At 39.4% G+C, this 26376-nt stretch overlaps 1 protein-coding gene across 6 annotated transcripts in view; it reads right to left on the reverse strand.

Moving 5' to 3' along the window:
- Positions 1–922: 922 nt before the first annotated feature.
- The window catches only part of CNTNAP4 (contactin associated protein like 4), a 237181-nt gene continuing 211727 nt past the window's right edge, over positions 923–26376 (reverse strand). For 4 of the 6 annotated variants that reach the window (XM_012806123.2, XM_023514116.1, XM_012806122.1 and 1 more), the window contains 7 exons: positions 19733–19972; positions 17582–17806; positions 16094–16227; positions 15248–15335; positions 3973–4191; positions 3565–3636; positions 923–1116 (listed from right to left, as the gene is read on the reverse strand). In XM_012806123.2, coding sequence (XP_012661577.1) covers positions 923–1116; positions 3565–3636; positions 3973–4191; positions 15248–15335; positions 16094–16227; positions 17582–17806; positions 19733–19972 — 1172 coding nt within the window. The remainder of the gene's footprint in view (positions 1117–3564; positions 3637–3972; positions 4192–15247; positions 15336–16093; positions 16228–17581; positions 17807–19732; positions 19973–26376) is intronic. The other 2 variants (XM_023514117.1, XM_023514119.1) reach the window with 2 other exon arrangements.

The following is a 26376-nucleotide window of genomic DNA, read 5'->3' on the forward strand; positions in this document are numbered from 1 at the left end:
CAAGAATTTATTTTATATCAAGTTTCGTTGAAAACATTTTACATTCTTTTTTGCAGTTTTTGGCCAGGGCCAGGTTTGAAACCGCCACCTCTGGCATATGGGGCTGGAACCCTACTCCTTTGAGCCACAGGCGCCGCCCAAAACATTTGACATTCTTTGGGAAACAGCCATTACTCAGGGTCTTAACTACCACCAGCATCAAACGATGACAGCAAATTAAACCAAACTCTTAAAAGAGAAGGCGTCACATACTAACAAACACCGCACGCTGAGTCTTCTCACGTGTGGACCAAATGTGCAGAATTAAAGGCTGACACTGAAAACCCGGTATATTCAAAATCATTCAGAAGAGTCAAACAGGAAAAAGAGCAATGCAAACAAACCAAGGACGACCAGACTTTTTTCGAGACCACTGGTGTATTGTATTGAATGTCACACAGAGAAAGGCAAAGGAGCTTTAAAGACTTGTGGCCACGGAAGATGCGGACGCAAGCTGGACGGGATCTGAGAAGCGTTTCCAGGTCTGTGAGTTACACCCTGGGCACGGAAGCAAACACAGCATAATGTTCTCAAAGAAAGCAAGGGCACTACCACCCCACACTGGATTGTTACCTCTAACAAAACGTAGGCGCTACATGGTAAGAGACCGGAGAGCAAGTGAAACTTGGGTAGGTCACATCAGAACAGTTGGAAATTAACAGCGATATCTAATTCTCTGTCACACAGGATGACTGCTATGAGAAATATGTCACCGGAGGAGGCTTCCTGGAGCCCTTCCGAGCCTGGACGTGGCGAGACGGCAGTGCTGCAAATCCGTTTCCTGTACATTCAGTAGAAGAACTTTTTTTTATTTTTTGTCCATCGAGAGCCCCTGGCTATTAAAACAAACTGTCAGCATTATAAGTTAAATCAGAGCTGCCAATCAGAAGAAGTACTCTTTCTGATTTTCATTCACTGCATTTTGTATATTAAGCTCACTTTTCAAAACAGCCTCGGCACTGTCTACATTCTCTGACCTTTTTGCCTCATTTCTTTTGTATAACCTTTTCTGCTGATAAATGCGAACAGCTATGGCAGTGATGCAGAGCAAGATAAAGATCACAACAGCTATCAGACCTGGAGAGAGGAGAAGAGAAATACAAAGTCACAAGTTTTGTCGGAAGGGAAACTCTGCTGACTTCACTGCTTAGTGAGTCATAATATCATTATTTGCTACTTAATTAGAATCATGAAAACTTCAGCCATTTCTGGTTCAAGCAGTATCATAATATTTTGAGTTTACTTCTGAGTTCAGTCTTGTGGGAGCATCTCTGTTTATTCTGAATGCATATTATATTGGATTTCCTTACTAAGTAACTATTTATATTTATAATTAGTGTAAGATATTACCTACATGGCTCTAAAACCATGTGGCTGTTTCATATTAAGATATAGGTACGTTTTAATTATTTGAAATTACCGAGTATATGATTTCTTTGTCTTAATTTGTGGAAGGCATTATATCAGAATTTGTTTTGCTCAAGAGAAACTTTGATCTTACCTGTTATATCAAAAAAATAAACAATAAATAGGACATTATGAATAAAATATGACCAGCCCCTGTACTCTATTATGTTATCTCTGAAACACTATGAGAAGGTGCTTTTACAGGAAAAAAAATATAGCTTTCTCTTTGTCTAAACCTGTCTACCCGTACCTACCTATCCTGGCTAGGAAACCTTTACAACATCTGGGTCACCATCAGCACTTTAGGTCTTATTAAAGCAACTGTCCCATCTTACTGCTTATGAGTGAAGGAAACAATTGTCTAAAATGAACAACACAGAGAGACCCGCCAATACATCTTACAGTGGATTAATCACAATTACACAGTAAGTGCGATTTATGAGTCATCAGACGACGAGGAAAGAATTCCAGCGCAATGCTACCAGACTGCAGAATGCAAAATGCACCGGGATTTACCAGATAAATTGCACGTAGCTCGGACAAGGCCTTTCGAGCTTACAGGGCCACCACCAGCTTCTCAGTGTCTGGGGCTCAGTCCCCGCCATGACCCAGACTGGCTTCACGAGCCCTGGCAAGACCCTGAGAGGCAGGCCTGCCATCCTGTCTCTGTCCTGTGCATTGAGCAAAGTGAGCGTTCCACGGGTGAAGTGTAATTTGTTTCCATTCACGAATAACTCTCCTAGAATGACCTGTCTACAATGCTTTGAAAATTTCTAGCTTCGTGTATCTTGCTAATGATCTCTGACCAAAGCAACCTCAGTCCCAAGAGTAAACACGTTGTTCTAACACTGGCTTGACTGTGTACCACCCTGTATTTATCTCTAGCTTTGTATCTTTGTTTACCTGTATCTATACTAGTTCTAGAAGAAGCACTATTACGAGTCTGAGACGATTTGTTTGACTAGGAGTTCTAGAGTTCTCGCTTAAACCAGCGAGCACACTGTAAATGCTGTAACTTTAAATGAGTTTTTACTGTATAATGTATTTCTTTTATTGATTTTTTTAAATTTTTTTATTAAATCATAGCTGTGTACGGGGAGGGGAAGGGAAGGCGGAGGATGGGTGGTGGGAGGGTGATTGATGCACAATGTATTTCTTTTAGATCTATAGTCGTTAGCTATTCTTCAAACAAGGTTTTTTTCCTCTTAATTAATTTTTGCTTGCTAGGTGACTAACAGGGATCTTATTTTTTTTTTTATAATTTTAACTACTTGAAGAAAGTATAGATGAGTAAAGGTATGAAAAATAAAACCAAACGAATCAGGGATAGGATCCACATTCGCTTCTCAAGCATGTAAATAACCACGTTATCTGGCAATGTAATAGAATAATTATTTACTTTTATATGTCCGTAACACATTCAGGGTGTGGAGAAAGGTGAACCACTTGACATTTCCATGGTCTGATTAATATCATTCTTAAGAGCATTAATCAAGAAGAAAAAAGGCCTTGTTTTTGAGATTAGTTTTAAATGAATTGCATCTCAGATAATACGCTGTCTCATTGCCCACAGAGATACACTTCAAAAACTTCTGTGTTAATTCTGCAATTTAAAGTTACTCCTAATCACTTACAAGTCCATTAGTGTAATATTTGATAAAAGTGCCACTCAAAGTGTAGTGCACTATATACAAATACCCCCTTTATTAAGCATTACGGCCATACAAAATATATGTTTCTAATGTTAATCTCAGCAGAGACCTATCCAGGCCAAGAAAAATGATCCACTCAAAGACATTCAGAATTTCCTAGGGCAATGATTGCAGAGGACCATTTTCAAGTTTAAAAAAATAGTCATTATTACACAGCCTAGCAACTGTTCTTTAAGTGAGGTGCTTCAGTGAAATTGGCAATTATTTATAACAAAAATTTCCAAAGAAACAGAGAATTCAGAAGGATTCCATGAGATACAATCCAGTGCTAACAGTAAACCGCCTCACTGTCCCTGTGATTCAATGCCTGGCCCGTGGGATATGTAAAGATTCTTCATAGATAGTTTCTGCCATGTTAAATCGTCACCATTATTAGCAATGATAGATCATTCATGCTTCCCATTACCTCCAATTACTGCAGAGTCACTTTTGATGGCATTAGCTAGAGGCTCCTTGTCATCTATTGTTCCAGAATGATCTATAGTTAAAGCACAAAAAGAGAGGAGGGTGATACAGGCAAGTAAAAAGAAGAAATTCTGAAAAATTCATGGATGTTGTACCCCAGAACAGAATGATGGAGGTGAATGTGAGATCGCTATAATTTTCAATTTAAGCAGTATCAATGGCAATGGCCCACACGAATAAGAAATTGAGAATCTAGAAAAGAAATGGGAAAGAGAACTGAAAGTTAAACAAGCAAAACCGACGTAAAGAAACCAGCCGGACACGGCAGCCGACCAGCAGCATCAGAAGTTCCTGACACTGAACGGCCAAGCTGGGCGTGTGACGGGGCAGAGGGAGAGCCCTGGGTTACCTGCAAACGAGTGTGTCCTTTCCCTCGATGTGGCATCCGTGCCAGCCTGGGCCACACAGCTGGACTCGGTCACGTGTCCTGTGACAGTGACGGGGGCTGGGTGGCTGGGGTGCAGGGCGGCCTTCAGAGGGGCCACGTGACTGAGCTGCACGGCGGAGAGGCAGCCTGTGAAGCCCTGAGCGCCGGCCAGCGCTGTCTCCTGGTCTATGTCACTGTGTTCTGCAAACCCACAGAGACACCAAAGTATCACAAATGCTGCAAAATCCAAAAGGGCAGAGCCACAGAAAGCAGGTCTTCTAACTCTGTTAATGCAGCTATACACTTAGAGCCACCAAGTTCCTTTTTCTTTTGTCTTTACTAAAGGAGTTGGAGCCTTCAAGCCTTTTCACAGCTGTTGATGAGATTTCCTACACTGTTCATGAAGTCAAATTTTTAAGTACGGCTATTAAAAATAACATGGTAAACTCTGCAGAAATTATTAAAGCCGTTGTAAGAAAGCATCATTATAAACTAATGAACGAAGGATTGTAATAGGTTAAATTTAAAAAGCGATCACTGAAATGTATTTACCATCGGGTGTATAGTCAATATTAAGCAGTACGTGCTGGATTTGGAGCTGAGTTCAGTTCAGCTTTTGAGTCTTAAACCATGAAAATAACAGAAACTAGAGAGAAAACTGAGCCTCAAGAGTTCCCTTAGTTGCCTAACCTGACAATTTGGGCTGAAAGCTTTCAGAGACTCCATGACTTCACCTAAACACGCCAGCAGAATGACACCAGTGGAGGCCGTACCCCGAAGTTATTAGGGTCTTTCTCTAATTACTGGTGCACAGCAGTGCCAACTGTCACACCCCACTGCCTTCTCCCTGTTTCAGTGACTGCCTGTCACTCAGGAATGCCTGTACCCTCCAAGGACAGATAATCCCTCCCCAGATTAATGAGAATCTAGCTAGTATGACCCTGTGTGAAAGAGAGATTGGTTTTAATGCCAGAATATTAATTTATAATGTTACAGTTAAGAATATATCTACATACCAGTTGCTTGGCAAGCAAGAAATCTAAATAAGAGGAATCCATTATAGAGTTTTAAGGCTCAAATGTTACCAAACTATGAGGCATCCATCCACCAATATGATCATAAAATAGCGTAACTATTCTCCCCTGCCCTTTACACGTGTGGGGAAAGACAGAATGTGAGTTTTTGTCTGTCTACTTAAAAAACAATAACATAGTAGAAATTAAGTATTTATTGAGTACCTATTATATGCTGGGCACTGTTCTAAGGGATTTGCATATTACTATTGAAACTTTACAGTGGCCCCAGGAGTGGATTATTCCAATCACACAGATGGAACTCTTAGGTTCAGAATTTTAATGATTAGCCTGAGGTTACCCAGTTGTTGGTATTACGTACTAGACCTCAGGCCTACTGGATTCCAAATCTTTAGCTTCTTTTGTGTGTGAACCATTTCTGGCTGAGATCCTCCGGGCAGGATTGGCTGTCACTTCCTGCCTTGGGGGCAACGGACAGGTTGCGGTTATATAACAAATTACATAACAGGTAGGGTTATGTAACAGTCTCCTTACTACCCGAATCCTTCATGGAAACTTCACCCACGCTACCCTGCTTAGCTGCTAATGAGCACCAGGTCAATTAAAGATCACTTGGAGATCCCAGAGAACTGGAGAACAGTTCCGGGCAGCAATCTGGTTCCTCGCTACAGCTCAGGTCTGGCTGACCCCCTTCACCACTTCCTTGCCCCCTGTTTACACCGCACTAGGCAGCACTGGGACAGTTTCACTCTGCTGCTCACACGCTGGACTGTGAGCTCCTTGCACACCGACATCAGGTTGTTATGTCACACAGGAAGCAGCTCATCAAAGTGTATAAACCCAAAACACAGCCTGATCCGCTGCTGCAGTCACTTGGACAGGTGCTCCCTCGAACACACATATGTGTGTGAGTGCACAAAATACATTGCAAGGCCAGATTTAGGCATATGCATATAAACACATGTAATATATTAGAAGACAGATTTTTGCTTTGGAGGTTTTTTAAAGTTCTATTTTAATGGGAAATTAAAAAGAAAATACATATAATACATCAATGGTTTTATCATCACATAATCAAAACAGTGCGCTTCACATTTCTTCACAAGGACAAAATGTTGAATGAAATTTCCACAGCCCTGGCAGTACCTGTGGCTCAAGGAGTAGGGTTTGAGCCGGATATACCAGAGGTGGTGGGTTCAAACCCAGCCCTGGCCAAAAAACTGCAGAAAAAAAAAAGAGAGAGAGAAATTTCCACGGTCTTTTAAAAATATCTTTCCCTTTGAGCCAAAAAAGTGTAAATAGACAAGATTCACTTTTCTGGTAATATTAATAATATGATCTGATGCATCTTTTAAAAGCCTCACACAAATTAAAAACATATTACCTATTTTGAAATTATTATACAAAACCCTTTAACCGCTAAAACTTGAAATGAACAGTCAGTCCACTAATCTGTCCTGTTCTAAGAGCTAAAGAGACAGAAAAAATTGCCCTATAATTCAACCACGCTTGGTGTTAGTGGGAGAGGGGTGCGGCAAAAGACACAGAAACAGAAACTAAGTGAGCATTTTGAAGAGTGACAGTGCTACGAAAAAAAAGAAATCCGACTACGTGATGGATACATTTGGAACAGAAAATTATCTTGATGGATCAGGTTATTTTTTGTGTTTTAAGGGCAACGCTTTTCACAGCCCTATTTTCTTAGTACACTGTGAATATTACTCCGGTGTCTTCTGGCTCTATTACTTCTTTCTCAAAATTTGTAAGATTCCCTGTGATTTTGAAATTTCTATCAGATTGTCCCTAGGAGTGTGTCCCATCTCAATATTCTGCACAGAACACGATGAGCCCTTCCGATCTGCAGATCCGATGTTTTTAATCAGCCTGGGGAATTTCATATATTGTGTGTGCAGCGACTCCTTGACCTTCCCCCCGTCTTGCCCTTCCGGAATGCCGCCTGCTCACATTTGGTGTCCTCTATATACCCCCTGAATCTATTTTGTTTCCCTCCTGATTTCTATCCCTCAAAACTTATTTCTGTGTAGGTCAGATGTTTCACTCATTGATTTTCTAGGTGCAAATTCAAGCAGCAACAAAGATCACGTTTTCCTTTTTAATTTTTCAGTTTAAAAAAAAATCTTAAGTTTTTAGATCCTTGTGGTATTGTTGTGGCTTTGCTAGAATTTCCTTACAGTGTTCTTACTAAGTTTCATTCACATTGTTATCTGTCTCCCTGGATAGCTTTATTTTGATAGAGAGTCATTCTGGCTTCGGTTTTTCTCCCCTTTTCTTGATGCTGAATCCTGTGAAGTGTGGAGCTGGCTGGTTTTCTAATCTGCTTGCTGGTGTCAGGCCCTGCCTGCCTCTGGTGGCATCTCTGGGGCACTGACTCTGTCCCTGTGGACCAGCAGAGCAGCCACAGACCAAAGCACCTAGGGGCAATCTCTCCCCTCACCCAACTTTGGGACAGAGGACACAGCCCAAATGTCAGGTCATCCCCAGCTCCTTGGGAAATAGGAAAAATAGACACATTCATGTTTTCTAATGCTGATCTTTCCGCTCACAAAACCCAGGGATCTCTGGAAAGCAGGCAATACCCAGCATCTATACAAATCAAATTCTCCCCTTGAGGTTCCTCTGGGCTGGCCCCAGACTCTTCCAATGCAGAGGGTAGGACGTCCCACAGCAGCGTCCCTCAGCACCTTCCAGTATCCCCCCTGCCTGCTGGGCTGGACCAACATCTCTTTGTTTTAGGAAGTTTGGAATTAGAATTGGGTGTGGAGGGGCACTTGGCAGCCATCTTCCCAGAATGGAGTTTAGACAAACTTAATAGCTACATTAAGTTGCTCACAAGCAAAGCTTGCCTTAGAAATACACAGAATCGGACATTTGCTAATAAAGTCAATGATCAAAAATATGTGTCTTGTTCTCTAACACCTGAAAAGCAAACACAGTGTAAGGGATTAGAAAGGGGGAAAATGGAAGGAAGAATTAAAGACAATGTCTCCAGTTTCATAGGAATTCCGATAAAGCATCATAATTTGTATGTCGCGGGTCACAATAACCTTTAACTGACTCATAATTTTGAGTAGTCTTAAAAAATAAGCCTCAGTTGTATATTCCAACAAAGAGACTTACATCTGCTTTCATATAGAAGAAACCATCTAACAAAAGGTCTACAAGAAAAATGGAGCACCGCGACATTAGAATTTGGTGAAGCACCTTTCTCGTACGGAGACGTAACTTTTCAGAAAGATACGACAGTAAATGTAAGAACCATCACAGGAACTGCTTTGTGAAATTTCTTGTGGATCTCATAAATAACAACAAAATAAACAGCAGAAAACAAACATAAATAGTTTAGAATGTCAAACCCGTGAAAAGGCGCCATGTGAAAAAGGATCTCAGCATCATTAATCCGTGAAGATAAACGCAGAGAAATGGCGCAATGAATCAAAGGAGAAGCCGGGGCTGGAACCAAACACTGCACGTTTCCACTGTGTGCCGTTACACAGAGGACTCAACAGCAACCACAAACAGACCGAGTGGAAAAGTGAAGTGGCAAAGCAGACGGTGAAAACTACTGGGATAAAGGAGCAGCTTCCCATAAAGGGTCTTCACTAGCCACCCAAACCCACTGCTCTGAGATACAAGCTTGAAAGCCTAATTAACGCACAAGTCGTGTTTAGGCAGCTATTCACAATAACGGGTACTCTGCTTTTCTTTCAGCATAACCTGTCTCATCTTAACTATCATTTTACAAGATATTTGCAAAATCCCAGTGTTCTTAAGTCATCTAATTAAGCCTTCTTATGCACCCCTTTTAGCTCTGGAGCTGGTTGTACTGAAAATAGCCCTGAGATTCAAGATTGTTGCTAAAGATCTTCTGAGGAGATTAAGTAGACATCCTTTTCTATCCGACCACACACTTTATTTACATCTGGCCTAAATCGCCGCTGCAGAAATCTGAGTGTACTTCCTGAGCTTGCAGCCTTAGCAGAGATAAATGGTCCCTATAAGTCATTGCCTCTAAATATACCAAAGCTACCACTCAGAATGAGTGAAAATCATCTCCAAAGCTTTTCGGAAATTCTCCTAACATAGAAACTAATCCACAAACAGAATTCAGAACTCGAGAATGAGTTTTGGATACAAAAATCAAATGTAACATAAGCTATTAATTAAGGAGGAGAATAGAAGCCATGTTTATTTGATGTAACCTGGTTCCTCCCCCCACCACCCTGAGTATCAACAAGTTACTGTCAATAACATTCTTATGCCATTATATATTTGACATAAAAAGTAACAAATAGTAATTAGGTACTTCATTCAACTTTTGAGCAGTGATTTTTCTGTCATTTTTACAATGTATTCAATTATATCATTATTCAAAATGTGGGCACATTCTCCCAGGGGAGGCTTCCTGCAGCGTTAAGATTATGTAATTATCTTAATTGAGATCCCTTCTTTCCCACGTGGTGGAATTGTGACCCATCAAAAGCTTATTGAATTAGCAAAACAACTTTATGCCTGCATTTTCCTTAGATTAATTATATCTTAGAGAGATCGCTTTCATATAATTTTGTGTAAACATTTCTTTCAAGAGAACTGATTGACACATCATCCACTTTGGCATTAAAACTTAGGTGCGGTGGGAGTGGTATGTGTAATAAAGCAGTGACATCAAGCTGTCTGCCTTTCACGGAAGACCAGAAAGGAAGGGGCTGCCTCTCTCCATCCTCTAGCACTCAGGTTTCCAAGTGAAGATGGCCCATAGCAGCAATGTTTTACTCCGACCACCGTTAGCAAGCATTACTAGCAGATACCAAGCAAGGGGGCTGATTTTTAGGTAGTAAGATCAAATTGTACTATGATAACATAGAAACAATCTCTAACTCTCCATTACACTTAAGAGACAATACCAGAAGAATTCAGATTTCACTACTCTCACTGGGAATAGCCCTACCGATGATCACTGCACTGCCCCACCCAGCACCTCCCGGGGGGCCTGTGCTTCTCCCACCCCAAGTCTCTATTCACACACTCACTAATTCCTACCCTACCCTCTCTCTCCCATAAATGCCTGTTCTTTCATAAATTTACTCACATATTGGCATAAATGCCTGACCATGGCTTTATTTTTTATTTATCCCTGTTGTGAGCACATTTTAAAGTGTGTTAGTAAAGAAATAAACAATCATTTTTCTTTTTCATTTTAAAAATTATCCTTGCTTTTTCATGACATCCTCAAAAACAAGAAATTATTCTTCCTAAATTTGACCCCTAAAAATATCTCTGATTTTGGATTGGTGGTTTTTGCTTTTATCATTTGGTAATTTTTGAAGTATAAATGGAGCTCTATGTTGTATTTGGTTTGGTTGTCAAATGAAAGCACCCAGTGTGACATGACTGCCAGACAAAGACATTCGCCTACCCCACAGGAAGCGCGTGCCCCGGACGACATGGGCCTCTCACAAACACCAAGTTCTACCTTGTCATTTCCTCTATAATTAAAATCAGATGATCTGTTTCTTTCAATGCCATGAATATTTTGGGGGTCATGACACTTCTGATCTATGTTCATACAATATGATTAAGAGAAAAGGTAGGTTTTTTTCTATTTTTTTAAATTTCAGATTAGTATAAGGGTACATAGGATTAACTTTCATTGTCTGTGTTTTTAAGAGTCTATGTCTGGCCGGTTCCAGAGGCAACTCTGTGGAATCAGCTAGAGGCTGCCCAAGAATGAAGTCAGGTTGAACACAGTCTGTGACATTTTAATTATTAAAAAATTCAAAAATCAACACAGCTGATGAACTTTAAAACAAGACTATAAGACAGATTTTTTACTTTTCTTGCTCTAACTTGTACTTCCCTTTTAAAATATGCAATCTATTATCCTGAGAGCTATTTCAGAATAGATTCACAAAATTGCCATATCCTTAAGGGGTCACCTTTTTTCCTCATCTGTTGGCACTGAGACAAGTTTCACATAAAGAACTCCTGACACATTGGAGATGGCTCTTAAAGCTTTTCAGAGGAGACTGAGCAGACTTCCTGTGCCTTGCTGACTACACACATTACTGCATCTGGCCTACATCTCCACTGCGGTAACTGAGAGCATGTCTTGGCTCCACAGCTTCAGAAGAGAGAAACGATCACTATGGAACATCATATCCAAGATCAAAAGCTACTGCTGAGAATGTGTGAAAATAATCATTCAGCTTTTACCTAAATCATAAGTTATTCTCACACGTAAAAGTAACTGGCCTTGGTACTTAGAACTTAATTTTACAGTGGAGTAGTAACATGAAAAGCCAACACAATGGAGTCTGTCGATTGTGGAAGGATCTGAACTGAACTGCTCAGCTAGAACCTGGGTCTTCCCACCATGACACTGAACGCTGTGATTGCAAAGTTAGAGCCCTCCTATACTTCATGCATAGTAGGGAGGCATCACAGTGCAGTTAACACGTCATCACAGTGCAGTTTAATACTGCTTCTTAAAATTCACTCACCTTGCTCAGTATCTGCTAGTATATTAGTTATCAGCGAAATTCAAAATTATCCTCACAATTCTTCCTAAGAAAGTTGAGTGAGGAAAAGCAATTCTTACATTTCTGGGATCCATCTGGAAAAACTCTGGATGGTTCATTATATCCTTAAGTGTTTGGTGAAAATGTGGGCAAAAGTACAACTCAAAACAACCACTGGTCAATGTTTATCTTCTACTCCCTTAAAAGAAATATTTAAAATTATAAACTGGTAGAAGCATTTTAATAGATTTAAATTCGGTGGGTGATTTGGAACTATTGCATCTACAGCAATCTTGGGGCACGTGATACTCAGCAGACACACAGGATCGTTTTGTTAATGGTTACCAAAAGGCCCACACCACACAGTCTCTAAGGGCAGACGTGATGTGCGCCTTGCAGAGTGGTAGTTTCTGTATATGTGGTAGGCATGCACCATATTACCAGATGAATCAAGGAACCAAATGGGCTTTTAAAAATTAAAAACATATTTTTAAGTGTGGGGGCATGAGAATGTGCCTTGAAGGCCTCCAAACAGAGAGAGATTAATTAGGCAAGTATCAGGCGCTGGGCTCTGAAATCCACCCTCATGCTGTCCGAGGGCCATGCTGCTCACAGGCTGCCCCCAGACAGTGGCTGAGGGCAGCAGGCAGTGCGAGGTGGGCTTATCCCCAGGAAACGAGCAGTTCCTCAGAAGGCTGACTTTAATTCAAGGGCTCCCCAAAGATTTCGCTAAATCCTTCTTGGACTGCACAGTGGTCTAGGATACGTTATCTGATTTTCCCTCCCTCTCTCTTTCACTTACAGACAGTGGCACGGCCATCCAGTGGCTCTGGCAGGCTCAGCAGCTGTTACACCAGGGTTCCCTGAATAACATCCCTACACGTTTAGCCCTGTACTGGGTGTTTCTTGGAAGACCTAGACTAGCACAGTAAAGTAACTTCAAAACTGAGCAATTCTCTTTGGAATGCTGACAACGCTACTTTTTAACCAATTTTTTGATCTATTTTATTATAAATTACTATACTATATTAACATATAATAATATGTCATATAACATTTTACTATAAATTTATATACTATGCAAAAGTTATTTACCTCCTTTGAATTACAAATGATCAGTCTTCGGTCAAGATCCACACTTTAGGCACATACTAAATAAATTACCGTCTATCCTTTTAGCAGAATGAGAAGATTAAGACTATGAAGTCCATTCATTGGTTATTTGGATTTCAGTCTTATTTTTCAGCATGAGTAATACTCATGTGAATAACATGAAACTCTTTTATTTAACATGAAACTCTTGGACAAAGCATTAACATCTTTATTTCTATATTAATCTCATATCATTTACAAAAGAAGAAATGAGCAGTCACATTTTGAATGTTATTCCACTGTTGGGTTAATACCAGCTCCCTTATAGAATGCATATCAGTTTCCCAATTTTTTAATAATATATTTAATATAGTTCAGCCCACAATGGCATAATATCTTGCACATAAAACCTGCTTAATTAATAGGATGTCTTGATGTCTATGACTGTACCGCTAGCTCACGGTTCATCCTTTGACGGCATCTACTGTACTCACACAGAGTTGGAGGGGTGAAGACTCCTCCAGTGTGATCAGTGGCACGTGACTTAATTCTGTGAATAACAACAGTCATGTGCAAATGTAGGCTTAATGTAGGACAGAATGGGGAGCGGAGTCTTCCATTAGCCCGAAGTTCAGCTAAGAAGTATTGGGGCAGACTGTCCCATCTCAGTGAACAGGGCTCCCCCCTCTAATCCCTTCATCTCTGCCTCATCCTGAATCTCCGTAGAGCTCTCAATTCATCTTTTCCCCCAGACACTTGCAATGAGACCCACCCATGGCTGAGAACCATAGGAAGCAGACAGACTCCACAGTTAAGATAGTTAGGTTGGGCTGTGGTTGCTGCTTGTGTGTCTATTTAGATTTTCTTACATTTTCCTTGGCTTCCTACATTATGCTGGAGTTAGTGCAAATGAAACATTTTTTAACGATGTTCAGAAACACCTTAGTTACATATGCAAAGTTAAATAGCCAACTCATAGAGACTACTATCTTCTACGGTCACCTGAAAGAGCTATAAATATTCCCAATGTCAAATATGAAATAAGAAAATATATGCTGGCTCGGCACCTGTAGCTCAGTGGTTACAGTGCAGCCACATACACTGAGGCTAGCAGGTTTGAACTCAGCCCAGGCTAAACAATGACAACTGCAACAAAAAATAGCCAGGCGTTGTGGCGGAGATATATGTACATATATCTCCAATTTGGGTTTTAACTGAAGGCCTACCCCTTTTTCCTGTACATTTGAAGTTTAGTCTAAAACCAATACTCATGTGTACATGAGCCTTATCTGTTAATTAGTTATCAGGGGACAAGATCTGGATATACTTTAAAGCTTTACAAAATAAAATAGAATCACAATTTTGTGCCAAATGTGTTATTGACTATATATGCAACCTTAGAGCAAATGAAACACGTGTCAGTCTTAAACAGCTGGATTCATATAATTAACACTGTGAGGTTCAGTTGGAATATTTAAGTTAAGCTTCCAAATATCTAAGGAGCACTCTGTGCATATTTTTATATCCACTACAGATAGGGGAAAAGCATTGCAATTCATGATATTTCCCCTGTTTGTTTGGAGAATAAGGACACACAATCTTAGTTCTCATCATAGTACTTGAAAGTCTATAAATATTTATAAACTTAACTATTAACTTTCTCAGGGGCCAATATTCTGATCATTCACCCATGGGTTTAACCCAACATTCTCAAGGTTCTGAAATTATGTACGAGGAACATAAGGAACGATTAATAGAGGTACAAGTAACTGAAAAGGTCAAAAAATAAGGTCCATTTACTGTCTTGGACAAAATATTCCAGGTCAGTGTCAAGTATCAGACTAAGAGTGAAAACCAGACTACGAGAAGCTCCCCTTCACCAGCCAAACAACGTGAAATGTCAATACTCTTTATAATTTATTTATAACTAAAAACAAGACAACTTTTGAAATTTAATTCCTTGTTTTTAACTTAGTCCTCATTGGTAAATGTAAAAAATATGCAAAAGTATTTTGATGCTAAAATGGCAACAGTACCTTTCTGCATCAGTTCCATTATCAGAAGTCACTGATGGAAACAGGTAAGAATTATAAGGCGTGTTGACAGAGTCTGAGCAGATGGGGCTGCAGAGACATCAGCACCGTGAGGCAGACAGGATCCAAGATGTTCACTGACCAGGAGGGGAGCAATTGCACTTTCCTTCTGCTTCTTAGGCCTAACCTCAGACTTACCATTAGATGAAGGTGTATGTGGTGGGGGGGCACCCGATTGACACATACTTTGTTATTTCTGCCTCTATTATTTGAGATTTCTCAAGTGTGAGAATACCATGTTTCCTTAGGCTGGGCTGCTACTTGACACAGGCTACGTGGACCACACGACTGAAGGACGAGGCCTGCTCACCCCGAGGGAGCACCTGCTCATAAGTACAGATGCCTGCACCCTGATCATCACTCCCTCCTTAGTTTCAGTGTTGGCATGATGACAATGATGATGGTGATGGTGACGATGTGCGTGTGTGTGTGTCTGAGATATGACTCCTCGGATCCATGTTCATGCATCATGGTTGGGAGAAAGGTCGTTTCTTTTACTTACCTGAAATCCTGCCCAGTACCAGAAATTTGACTGCGCTGAATTCTCTGCCTGATGACAGGTGGACTTGCCTCCTTGTATCCTCATCAATCTACAAAATTATTACGTGAGATATAAACATCCAAATGGATGCCATTTTGTTGAGAAGAGAGGAAGCACAGTAAACAAAAAGATGATAAATGAGGCAACTGAGAGCATGGCCCTGAAGGCTGAAATATAACAAATGTTAAAGAGTTATATATTTAGAAAGGCTTCTCTACACTATTTCTATACTACCCTGAGATACCACTGCACCCCACAAACTCTCCTTTCTATTGCCTTATTTTCATCCATCATATAAGGAATCCAAAATTGATAAGCCAGAAAAAATACAGGGAGTTATTTTTCACCTCAATACTTTGACTTAGCATGGCATTTTTACTTGAGTTAAGCAACTAAGAAATTTTCTTGTACACGGAGCACAAAAACAGTGGGCTTTTCTTTAAAAACAAGTTGAGTGCATAATTATTCTGATATTGCAATTATTATTTTCTATAATAGACCCCTTACTGAATTCATATTCGTCTAAAGTAAACTGGTTTTACTAGAATAGCAGTGGCAGGATACTGTCATGTGACATCATTCCCCTCCTAAGCAAAGCAGAACAAGAAAAGGTGGCATCTTAAGTATCAGGTATTAATAATGTATTAGGTAGGATCTTATTGCTTAAAGAAACCTGACCACATTTGATGGCCTGTCTGTGACAGGAGACCACTGGAAGGACCTTTGTTTACTGTATTCATTATCAAATCTCTGCTCTAGGTCCTGGGGAGCCACCATTAGGACCATTGCTTCTGTTGAATTTATTACCTCCACAAAGGCCACTCCTCCTTCTCTGTTTATCTCTACGTGGTGGAGTTGTCCATCAGCCATGTTTTTAAAATCAAAGTTAACAACATCAGGTTCTTGATATCTGTTTAGCTTGTACCGTATCTGCAAACTTCCTAAAGTGGAAAAAAGATTAAATTTTTAGTAAAAATTATATTTTAAGAACTACTTAGAAAAAAATCAGAGTCCTTTGGTTGTTATTTATTCATTTGAAAGATACCTTCTAATCATAATTCTTAGAAGTTTTGAAATGAAATTGCAGTACTATATTTTCAAAATCAAGACCAAACACGTTGCTCACGAACAGTCTCTTTCCTGCAAATCTTTAATTTTCTTTGTTAAAGGTAAACTCAGATTAAGCATATGCACATCTCTGTAGTAGCCTCTAACTTAAAAAAAAATATGGCTAAGTATTTCTGAGATACCAAACTATTGCATAATATTGTAATTATTTCTATTATCTTTAAAAAATATATTTCATACTCCTGAAATCCAATTGATTAATGAAATAATAAAAAGCAAAAATACTTTTACTAAAGGTAAGACATATATCCAAGTGGACATAATCATAGACTTTGAAATGAAATTAGGGCAAAGTAAATTAAGTTTTAAGCTAAATTTAGCACTGGAATTAATATTACTCACTTAATTGCCTACAGAGATGGTGATTAATATATTTCAAAGGTTATCCTCCAATTTAACAAAGAAAATGTCCTAACAGATATATTTCAAGCTTAAAATGTATGGTGTAGATAAAGGTACTTTGGAACAATATTATTCTTTTTTTGGTGTTCAGTGTCCTTGGGCCACAATTCAAGAGTTGAAATGACATATTTACATGCTTGTACGCTTGTTTATTTTTATCACTCAGAGAATTTATTTCTAAAATATTTATCTTTCATCCAAATGCAGGAAAGAGAAAAAAAAATAGTAAGTGGCTTTCTGTGACCAAGTTTCTGCAGCAAACACATTTCCCAGTCCCCACGCCCTTGCCCTCCAAGGACATACCATTATTTCCCAGATTATTTCATTACCTAAAATTAGAACTCATAGGCTGTCTTATGGGAATCTTCTTACACTTAAGGCTGGCTTGTTAACACTCCCTGAAGATGTCTTCACTTTGATTTGGGTATAACAAGACATCTGATTTCAAAATGAACCCCCAAACCAATATCAATATCCATATGGAGTGGTCAAGAGCTTCTACTAATGCTAAAACACAAAGTAAATTTTTACACTGCATATGCAAAACTACCATAATCACAGAGAGATAAAGGCATCTTAATTATTTCAAAGAACCCTTTTAGATTAAACGTATAGGACAGTAATAAAAAGCAAAATGAATACAGAAACAGACACGTTCCTGATTCCCTGCTGTGGCTTTAGAAGGAAGAATGCGGGAACCTTCCACAGTACCACTTCCCTTGTGTTTCAGTTCAGTTTTCAGTCTCTCACCTAAAAAACACTCACCGTTTTTGGCGATGATGACGGAAAGGTATTCTTTGTAAGAAGAGCTCACGAAAAGCAGCAAGCTTGGTGTCCGTGTTGTTCGGAAGCTAAATTTGATGGTCTCTCTGCTCAGCTTCATGTCACCATGGAATGAAGCAGCGTGGGAGCTGGAGTTTTTACTTAAAAAATAATTGTCTTGAAAACTGTAAATCACAGATGAGCCAGATTCAAAATATGCAGAAATCTCTGAAATAACATGGATATTTTATGTTCAGAAAATTCCAGGACAGGTCTTAACTACGGAACTGATTTTTAATTCTTTTAAATCATGAATTGCATAGCTAGAAAAAACAACCCTACGCTAAAATAGAATAACACAGTGAATTAACAGAGCTTTCATAATGATCTTTAAAATGGCTTTTTGTTAAGATGACATATTATAAACTCACTAGTATAATTTTACAACTGAAAGCTAAATGCTTTCTTATCTGAGCTCAGACATAAACCAGAATTCTCATCTTTCACCTCCTTGATCACCACTTTCTTATTTAAAGTTTAACTTTGAGCTACTATTTGCCGGGTAGGATACAGTAGTCTCCCTGTAATGGTTAGGAAAGAAGACAGTCTGAAGGATTCTCTTCCCTCTTAGGATCAGCAGGCAGAAAATTTTCCTTTACAGCTAAACTTTTTCTGAAATTTATTGTTCACTATAAAAAGAAAGACAATTGATATGAAAGAGGGAAACAGAATCAACAAAATAAACTATCGAGCCTGTTTTAAATCATTTTGTCAACGCATAGTATTTCCATTGCACGAGATTCATGCTCCAAATTCTCTCTCTCCCTCATGTTTGTGCATGTGCACACGTACACCCCGCAAGTATGTATGGCAATGAAGAGAATGGTAGAATGATGGTCAAAATTACTGGTTTTGAACCTGTTTCTGTGCATTACTATAAAAGGCTGGTTGTTGAGTACTGAGTGTAGATGATGCTCAGTGGGTGATACGGTAATGTCTAGACTCCCTTGCGATTCAGGGATTTTTTTTGCTTGTTTTATTGCTTTTATTACCTATAATAAAGTTTTAATATCCAATATAACATAAGTATACAGAGTAATAGTTCTGATTGCACTTAGCAAGATGAACTGGAAGTTATTCATATTCAGAGAATGAAGACGTGTTCTTATAAAGATGTCTTAACATTAATTCTAACCTTAAATGTGGGAAGGCTCCTAGAGTGGTGGCAGCCGTGTGTGGTTATTGTCACAGGTTGATTTGCAGATGAGAGCTGATTTCTGAAGAAAGCAGATGACTGAAAAGTGTCTTTCGGCCCACTTTTCATTAATCATCCAGGGCTTTCTTTGCAAATCAGAAGCTGGTTCAGGGTGGGGCCCATTTTGGTTGGCCTCTTTCAGAAAAAGGGTCAGTAGCCCAGACACACTTAAGTGAAGAAACTGAATTTAAATTGGATGTCAGTGTTCTATGAGGAACTATGAAAGTGTAATAAATTCTGTGTCTTCATAGGAGCCTGTCCAGAACACTTAGCACTACACTCCTTTCTTCCTTCCATGACACACATCAGTGAATGAGAGAGGCTGCCAAACATTCTACGGTTTTATTTTCCTGGCAGGTATCAGTGCAATGCAAAATAAAAGGTCTCAGTGTCTCTGTTTTGTTATGCATCAGTGGAAAAATATTTGATGGTAAAATTATTTATATTCCAGGCCAAAGTATTTGTTTTGGGGGGAAAAAACCCAAACAAACAAATCAGAAACGATGCTTCTTAAATTCTGCTGCATTGCTGAGTATCAAAAACATTGATAATGCTTTTAAAGATTTTAAAATACAGAACTGTCCCATGGGACCGGTTGCTGAGAGCCGTATTGTTGAAAGAGCATGGGCCTTAGAGGGAAGGAAGAAGGGTGGGCAGTTAAGGTTTTAAGACACCCCCAGGTAACTGTTAGTCATGCAACAGACACTAGGGTTTCAAGAATTGAGTCAATAAGCTAAGTAATGAAATAGGACTGGCATTATACAGATACTCTGCAAAAGAAATCTAGGGATGGAAATATTTTTGTTTCAAACAGCTACACAGAACAGCACTGCTAGCTGTTTGGTTCAGATTGCAGACGTTTCTCTGTTACAGCGTCTGATGCCGCACTTAGCACTTACCGTTGGAGCAGAATGGCCCTGTGTACGCAGAGAAAGTGCAATCGCAGAGGAACCCGCTGGGCCTTTCTCTGCATTTCCCGCCATTGCGGCACAACTTTCCATAGCTGCTGCAATGTCCCCTACAACCTGGCTGCACCTCTGGAGTCACCTGGGCTCTTTCTTCCAAATCCAAGGTCATTCCGTTCAACTGCAGAGCCCGAATGCAGCCCAGAAAGCCCCTCTGTCTGGTGGCCGTCCCACCTAAAAGGGAAATACTGCAAATGGAAACACGTTCCTAGGTGTTTTATTCAGGATTTAAAGACCAGACAAAACTGAGGCCTTACAGAGAATAGCAAAAATTAGATAAGCAAACATGATTTTGGAAACACTATTCATCATCGAACACAGACATCAAGAATATGAAACATTAATTTTTTTAAGTTGAATTTGTTACATATCTCTTTTCTAAGAAAGATTTATTAATTTTTTTTTTTTAGTCTCTTTATCTTCTTGTTTAATTCCTCCTACATTTACTCAATCTCCCACCATTCATTTATTTCCTACATGGCTGTCAAGTTGTTTATTCTTTGTGTTTCTTTAAAGAAATTTAATAGACATACGATAATTGTACATATTTATGGGGTAAATAGGGATGCTGTAAAACATACAATGTACAGCGTTCAGATCAAAGGTAATGGGCATATCCACCATTACAAACAGTCTCCATTTCTTTGTGTTGTGAACAAAGCCTTCCTTGTAGCTACTTGAAACTGTCTCTTATTGTCAACTGTAGTCCCCCTCCAGTGGTGTAGAACACTAGACCTTATTTCTCCTATCTAGCTGGAATTTTGTATCTTTTACCAAATCTCTTCCTACAACCAACCCCCTTTTTCTGTTACGGCCTCTGGTATCCTCTCCTCCACTTTTTACTTCTATGAGATCAACTTTCCCTGGCTTCCCCAGGCATGTGTGTCTGAGGGAGAACGTGCGATGTTTCGCTTTCTGTTCCTGGTTTCTTTCACTTCACAGACGCCCTTCAGTTTTGTTCATGCTGCTATAAATGTGTAAATGACACGATTTTTTTTCTTTCTTTTTTTTTTTTTGCTGAACAGAATTCCACTGCATATACACCACAGAGTCTTTATCTGTTCATCTGGGCACCTAGGTGGATTGCGTATGTGGGCTACGGGCCCAGCGCTGCAATGTAATACCCGTGGGGGTGCTGATGCCTTCTCCGTATACTGATTTCCTCTCCTTTGGATAGATGCTCAGTCTTGGGATTGCTGGATCATGTGGTAGTTCTATTTGTAGTTTTTTTGAGGAACATGTCATTCTTGAAGTCAATCTCCTCTGCCATTATTCTTGGGACTTCTCTCTTTTCCCTGCACGCCAGAGCTGTTACCCACCTTAAGTGTCACAGCTTCCCACTCTGCTAACTCAACTCAATGAGTTCCCAGGGCTTAAAATATCTGGCACGGTTTTTTTGGCATCCTTGCTGGGTATTCCTTTCCTGAGCAAGGCAACGTACAGTCTTGGCTTTGGCACGAGAACATTTTGGAGGGAGTGAGGTACAGTGAGGTTTGCATTAGACGTGTATCACTGGTGCCCTATATGTTACAGCACATTAGATTATGGCATATAGTGTATAGTATCAGCATCATTAAGCCACACTGTTATGCATTTATTCCTCTGAAACCCCCCAGTCTTCCTGATTCAGGGGTTTACCTCACTCTGCCAGCAACATACTAATAACCAAACAATGTGAGGTCCTACCACTGACCACAGTCCATTTATTTCCACCTGTTCTACATTGTGTTTTCTTGTTTAGTTTGTTATGAATGACGGGGGGAGGGGCAAAGACAATTTCAGGGACTGGCCTGCAGGTGCTGCTGAGGAAAATTAGAATAGACACATGTAGCTAGAGGCAGAGGTAGGATCAGAACGCACTGGGAGTCTTTCATCCCAAGGAAGCCCCTTCTCCCTTCCCACCACAGTACAGCCAAAGAAGATAACTCTTCCACTTTCTTCTACACCTCAGATCATTTTGGGTTTGAATGGAATTTCAGTTCTCCAAGCTTTGCATCGCAGCTCTTTGCTGGGTACTGTCTGACACTGGAGATACGAAATTTTATGTATGTAACTGATCTTGCTGTCAAAGACCTCCCAGTCTAATAACAAAATGACAAAGGGCAATGGGAGATTACTACATGGTTTTGATGGTAAAACAAATATAATATGGAAAAGAAGGGCAGAGCATGGGGTTATCAGCAAGAAAAAAGAATGTATGTGTGAAGTACACGGTTAAATAGTACTTTTAATAGAAGGCAAGGCATGATGGCTCACAGCTGAAATCCTAGCATTCTGGGGGCCAAAGTGGGAGGATCTATTGAGCTCAAGAGTTCGAGGCCAGCCTGAGCAAGAGCAAGATCCTATCTCTCCTAAAAACAGAAAAAATTAGCCAGGCTTGGTGGCATGCGCCTGTAGTCCCATCTACTTGGGAGGCCAAGACAGGAGGATTACTTGAGCCCAGGAATTTGAGATTGCTGTGAGCAATGATGACACCACTGCACTCTAGCTTGGGTGACACTCTGTCTTAAAAATTAAAAAAAAAAAAAAATGTTTGCAATAGAAGAAAATCAACTCCCAACTTTGTAAATATAACTTTTTATTTCTTTACTTTTGAAGAGTTGTTTACCTTATCAAATAGTTTTAAACTACATTTTTTAGTGACCAGAAAACATTAGGAAAAAAATGTCTAATTAGACACAAACAGTTGTGTCATACTTGTGCTGAGAATTTTTACTTTACCACTAGGTTTCAAGTTAATAGTTTTTTTTTTTCCAGATGTAACTCTTCTGAAAAGCATTGCTAATGTAAATAGAATTGGGCTTGAAAGCTTAATTAAAGATTCTACTGCCTTTTCAGGGTTAGAGTATGTCCAATTAAAATGAGTTGCAGTTTGATTAATTGATTCTGGATGTTTCCACTGAGCTATTATGTTAGAAACTATCTTCCAATTAATTTTCTATCAATTTACCTGCCAGGCTATATCAGATATAATGAATTTCAGGACTTCGCAAACACTGAGTGTGTTGTGAAACAAATGCCTAACCTTTCTATGTGATTGAATAAACTGTGCCTGCCCACCTCTGTGACAGTACCAAGGCCTCGACTAGGTGAAAGCAGAGACTGAGTTAGCTTTTACCTGTTGGCCCAAACCTTTCATCACCTTCATTATTCTTAACTTAGGAAGTTACTCTAAGTGACAGATGTTATCGTCACAGAGTAGAAGCTGGCTCTTTCCTATGCCAATTTTCAACTACTTTCGTGGCAGGAAGACCTTTGAGATTACACTTTAAATTTTTAGTGGCAAATTATTCATGTGCTGTGCTTGAATGTTTTTGAGGATTAATTGGGAACAAATGCATAATTCACCCAGGGGCTGTAGAGCAAGAAAGAAATCAAGATCCCCACACTTCTCTTTAAAATTCAAAGTTACAGAAATTTGCCTTGCAGGATACAGGGGCTCTCCCTGATCTTGGCACAGTGGCAAAGAAAGACAGGGAAGGCCGTACCCACAAGCAAACCTGGGGCAGGAAAGTGGGAGGGCATGCAGGCTGGGCCCAGGACCAGGTCTGGAGACGGAAGGGAGAAAGCTGCCTCCTGTATATCAAGCCCTGGACCTTGAATTCCCATCAGGCATCCTGGAGGAAGACTTATCCCTGCAGGAATGCTGGTGTCAGTTAACGGAGAAGTCCGTGAAAGCAGAAGCCCAGCTACAAGTTTGCTTTGCAATGTTCCTTATTATTAAGAATGAAGTCCTAGAAGTGTAGGGAAGAGGAGGGCTACTCTCTCTCATGTTCAAAGAAGTATTATAGCTTAAAGAGGCAGCTGGTGTGAGCAATAGTGTCACAGGCAGAAAATTCAGTCACTTTTCCCCAAACCAAACTCAGTGCGGAGAACATATCCCAGCGGTAGGGACCCCAGAAGAACAGGCCTCTTTAGACTTTGCACATGTGGAGGCCACACAGCTCTCTGGTTTGAACGTACTACAGTCTGTTTGAAAGAAATGATCTGTTGCTGGTATTAGTCATAATTTCTTAGCTCGAGATTTCCCATCTGAATTCTGACTTCAGTCAATGATCACTAAGATTTACCCACTGGACACGGGACAGCACACTGGTGGTTTCTTAGGCTAATAATGAAAAAGATAACTCAAGGAGCGAAGAATCCCATAATTAAAATAAATGATTCGATTACCTGAAAGACAAATGTGACCTTTATTGTACTGAATAAAATGTACAATGGGGGAACACATTTACTGCAAAAGAAAATTAGGCTAGAATAAAAATTATTCAAATACAAGCCTGCTTGATATTCTCTTTCCATAACTATATTTTAACATAGCAAAGCTAGAATTAAAAAAAGGATAAATCCAGAATATATTATAATTAAGAACTTTTTATCAAAAGACGTCATTAACAATAAGAAAGCACAATCAATTCGCAGAGAGGTGGAAGATTTTGTAATTTATATGGAAAGGATTCATCCAAAATACATAAAGAATTATTATAATTTTTTCTTAAGAAAGGAGGCAACCTTATAGAAAACGGGCAACTGATTGGATCAGCCCCTTCATGACAGTAGATACTCAAACGACCAGTAAAGATCTGGCAGTATCTCCTAATGATTGGCATACACGCAAGCTACGACCTAGTAATTCCTCTCCTCTGTACCTACCAAACAAAAATACAAGACTATGTCCATCACATAAATGGCTAAGACTGATAACTGTGTCCTCAGAGCATCAACATGCTTAGACGTCAACATTAATCTCCGCCTGTGGTTTTTAGGAATTGTTAGCTCTAGATACTCGAGAAATTTTTGTAGATTTGATGCAAGTCAAATGCAACCCCAATGACTTCTGACTGTGTCAGGGGCCCTTCCTTCTCCTCCATGTTCTAGCCATAAAGTATTGAAATAAAGTTAGCCCCACTAAAAAAAGCTGTCAGTAAAAGAATTTAGATTGGAAACAAAAATTGCAGAGCTGGTTGAATGAAAATCAATTCAAGGCTAATTTAAGAAGCATCTAGGAAAATGCTGAGTTTACAAACCAAAATAGAAAATGACCACTGTCACATCTCAGCTTAGAAAATGATTGACTCTTCTTCATTTCTCTCTCCTTCATTTCTGTGGCTAGATAGGGTTGGCGAGCCTACGGTAATAGCAGTGACTGGACACTGAGTTCGCAGTGCTAACAAGGTCAAGGGCAAATGTTCAGTACACTGATTAGCATCAGCTCACTAACCTTATTTCTTCCAGGTAATCAGTAGCAGCTATGAATAGGACTATTTAAGAGATGCATAAATCACACACACAGGAAAGACACAGTGAAAGGTGAAAAGAATAGTAAAGACCCAATGTCATGGTTAAGGACAATAATGGAAAAAGAAAAGCTACAAATAGAAGGTGCACCATCACTGTTATTATAAAAAGCAATGTGACGTGATGGCTGAAACTATTTGGAGAAGAGGAGGTATTCACTGAATTGGGGCTCATTGTTTAATATATCAGATTACATTGGTGTTAACTTTTTTCAGTTACTCATAAAAGAGTTTTTTCTTCATTATTTTATTCCTCCTTCACTTTCCAGGGCACCCTACAGTTTAGACTAGTTGAAGGTTAACAGTTGTGATATCTGAAACCTCAGGGACTGTTAAAACTCTTGTTTCCTACTTCTTGGGTGGGGGCTAACACCAGTTGCATCACTGAACCCCCATTTATCATTTCCTTATTCCTATTTCAGTTGTCATATTTTACTGCTGCCCAGCCAGATTACAGATTTTTAATGCTTTCTAGTCATTTTTACTGATTTTGCTCAGAAATTAAAGCTTTACTCTTTGTTCAGGGCTTCATCTGTGATGTGGATCCCCTTAGGACTGGTCTTTAGCAGAGATGATGAAATAAACAATGGAGAAATATATTGGACTCTTTCGTGATATCTCATCGTAGCCGCTGCTTCTGGGAGATTACCAGAACTGTTAATCTTGAAATGGGAGAATATAATTTAAATCAAAATTAATATATATTCAAATAGATACAAAACTATATTTGTGAGTAAAAGTGGTAAAGATAGCATCTCAAATTAACATATTTTTGTGTTATTGAAATTTCTGATGGTTTGTGTCTAATGCATTTTAAAATAACTTTTTTTCCTATTTGAAATATTCAACAATACTTTTCTGCTAAATTTATATACAAAAAATATGCATTTTTGATAAAAGCTACTAAATGTTGGGACAGTAACATAATCTGAGATTGACTAAGAGTAACTTAGTCTTTGTCTTTATATAAAAGTTGTATTTCCATGTAATTTATTCGTTGTTTAAGTTAATATTATCGTATATATTTGAGGCTTGCAACATGATGTTATGTGATACATAGAGATGGTGAAATGGTTACAACAGGGAAACAAATTAAGATATTCACACAATTTTGCTTTTATGACAAGAGCAGTCAAAATCTATCAATTTGCATTTCTCTGATGATTAAGGATGGTGAGCACTTTTTCATATGTCTGTAGGCCGTGCGCCGATCTTCTTCAGAGAAATTTCTCTCCAAGTCTCTTGCCCACCCTGAGATGGGATCACTCGTTTTCTTCTTGC

Source organism: Otolemur garnettii, unplaced genomic scaffold (assembly GCF_000181295.1).
Source record: "Otolemur garnettii isolate 467f Iridium unplaced genomic scaffold, OtoGar3 scaffold00047, whole genome shotgun sequence".
Lineage (NCBI taxonomy): Eukaryota > Metazoa > Chordata > Mammalia > Primates > Galagidae > Otolemur > Otolemur garnettii.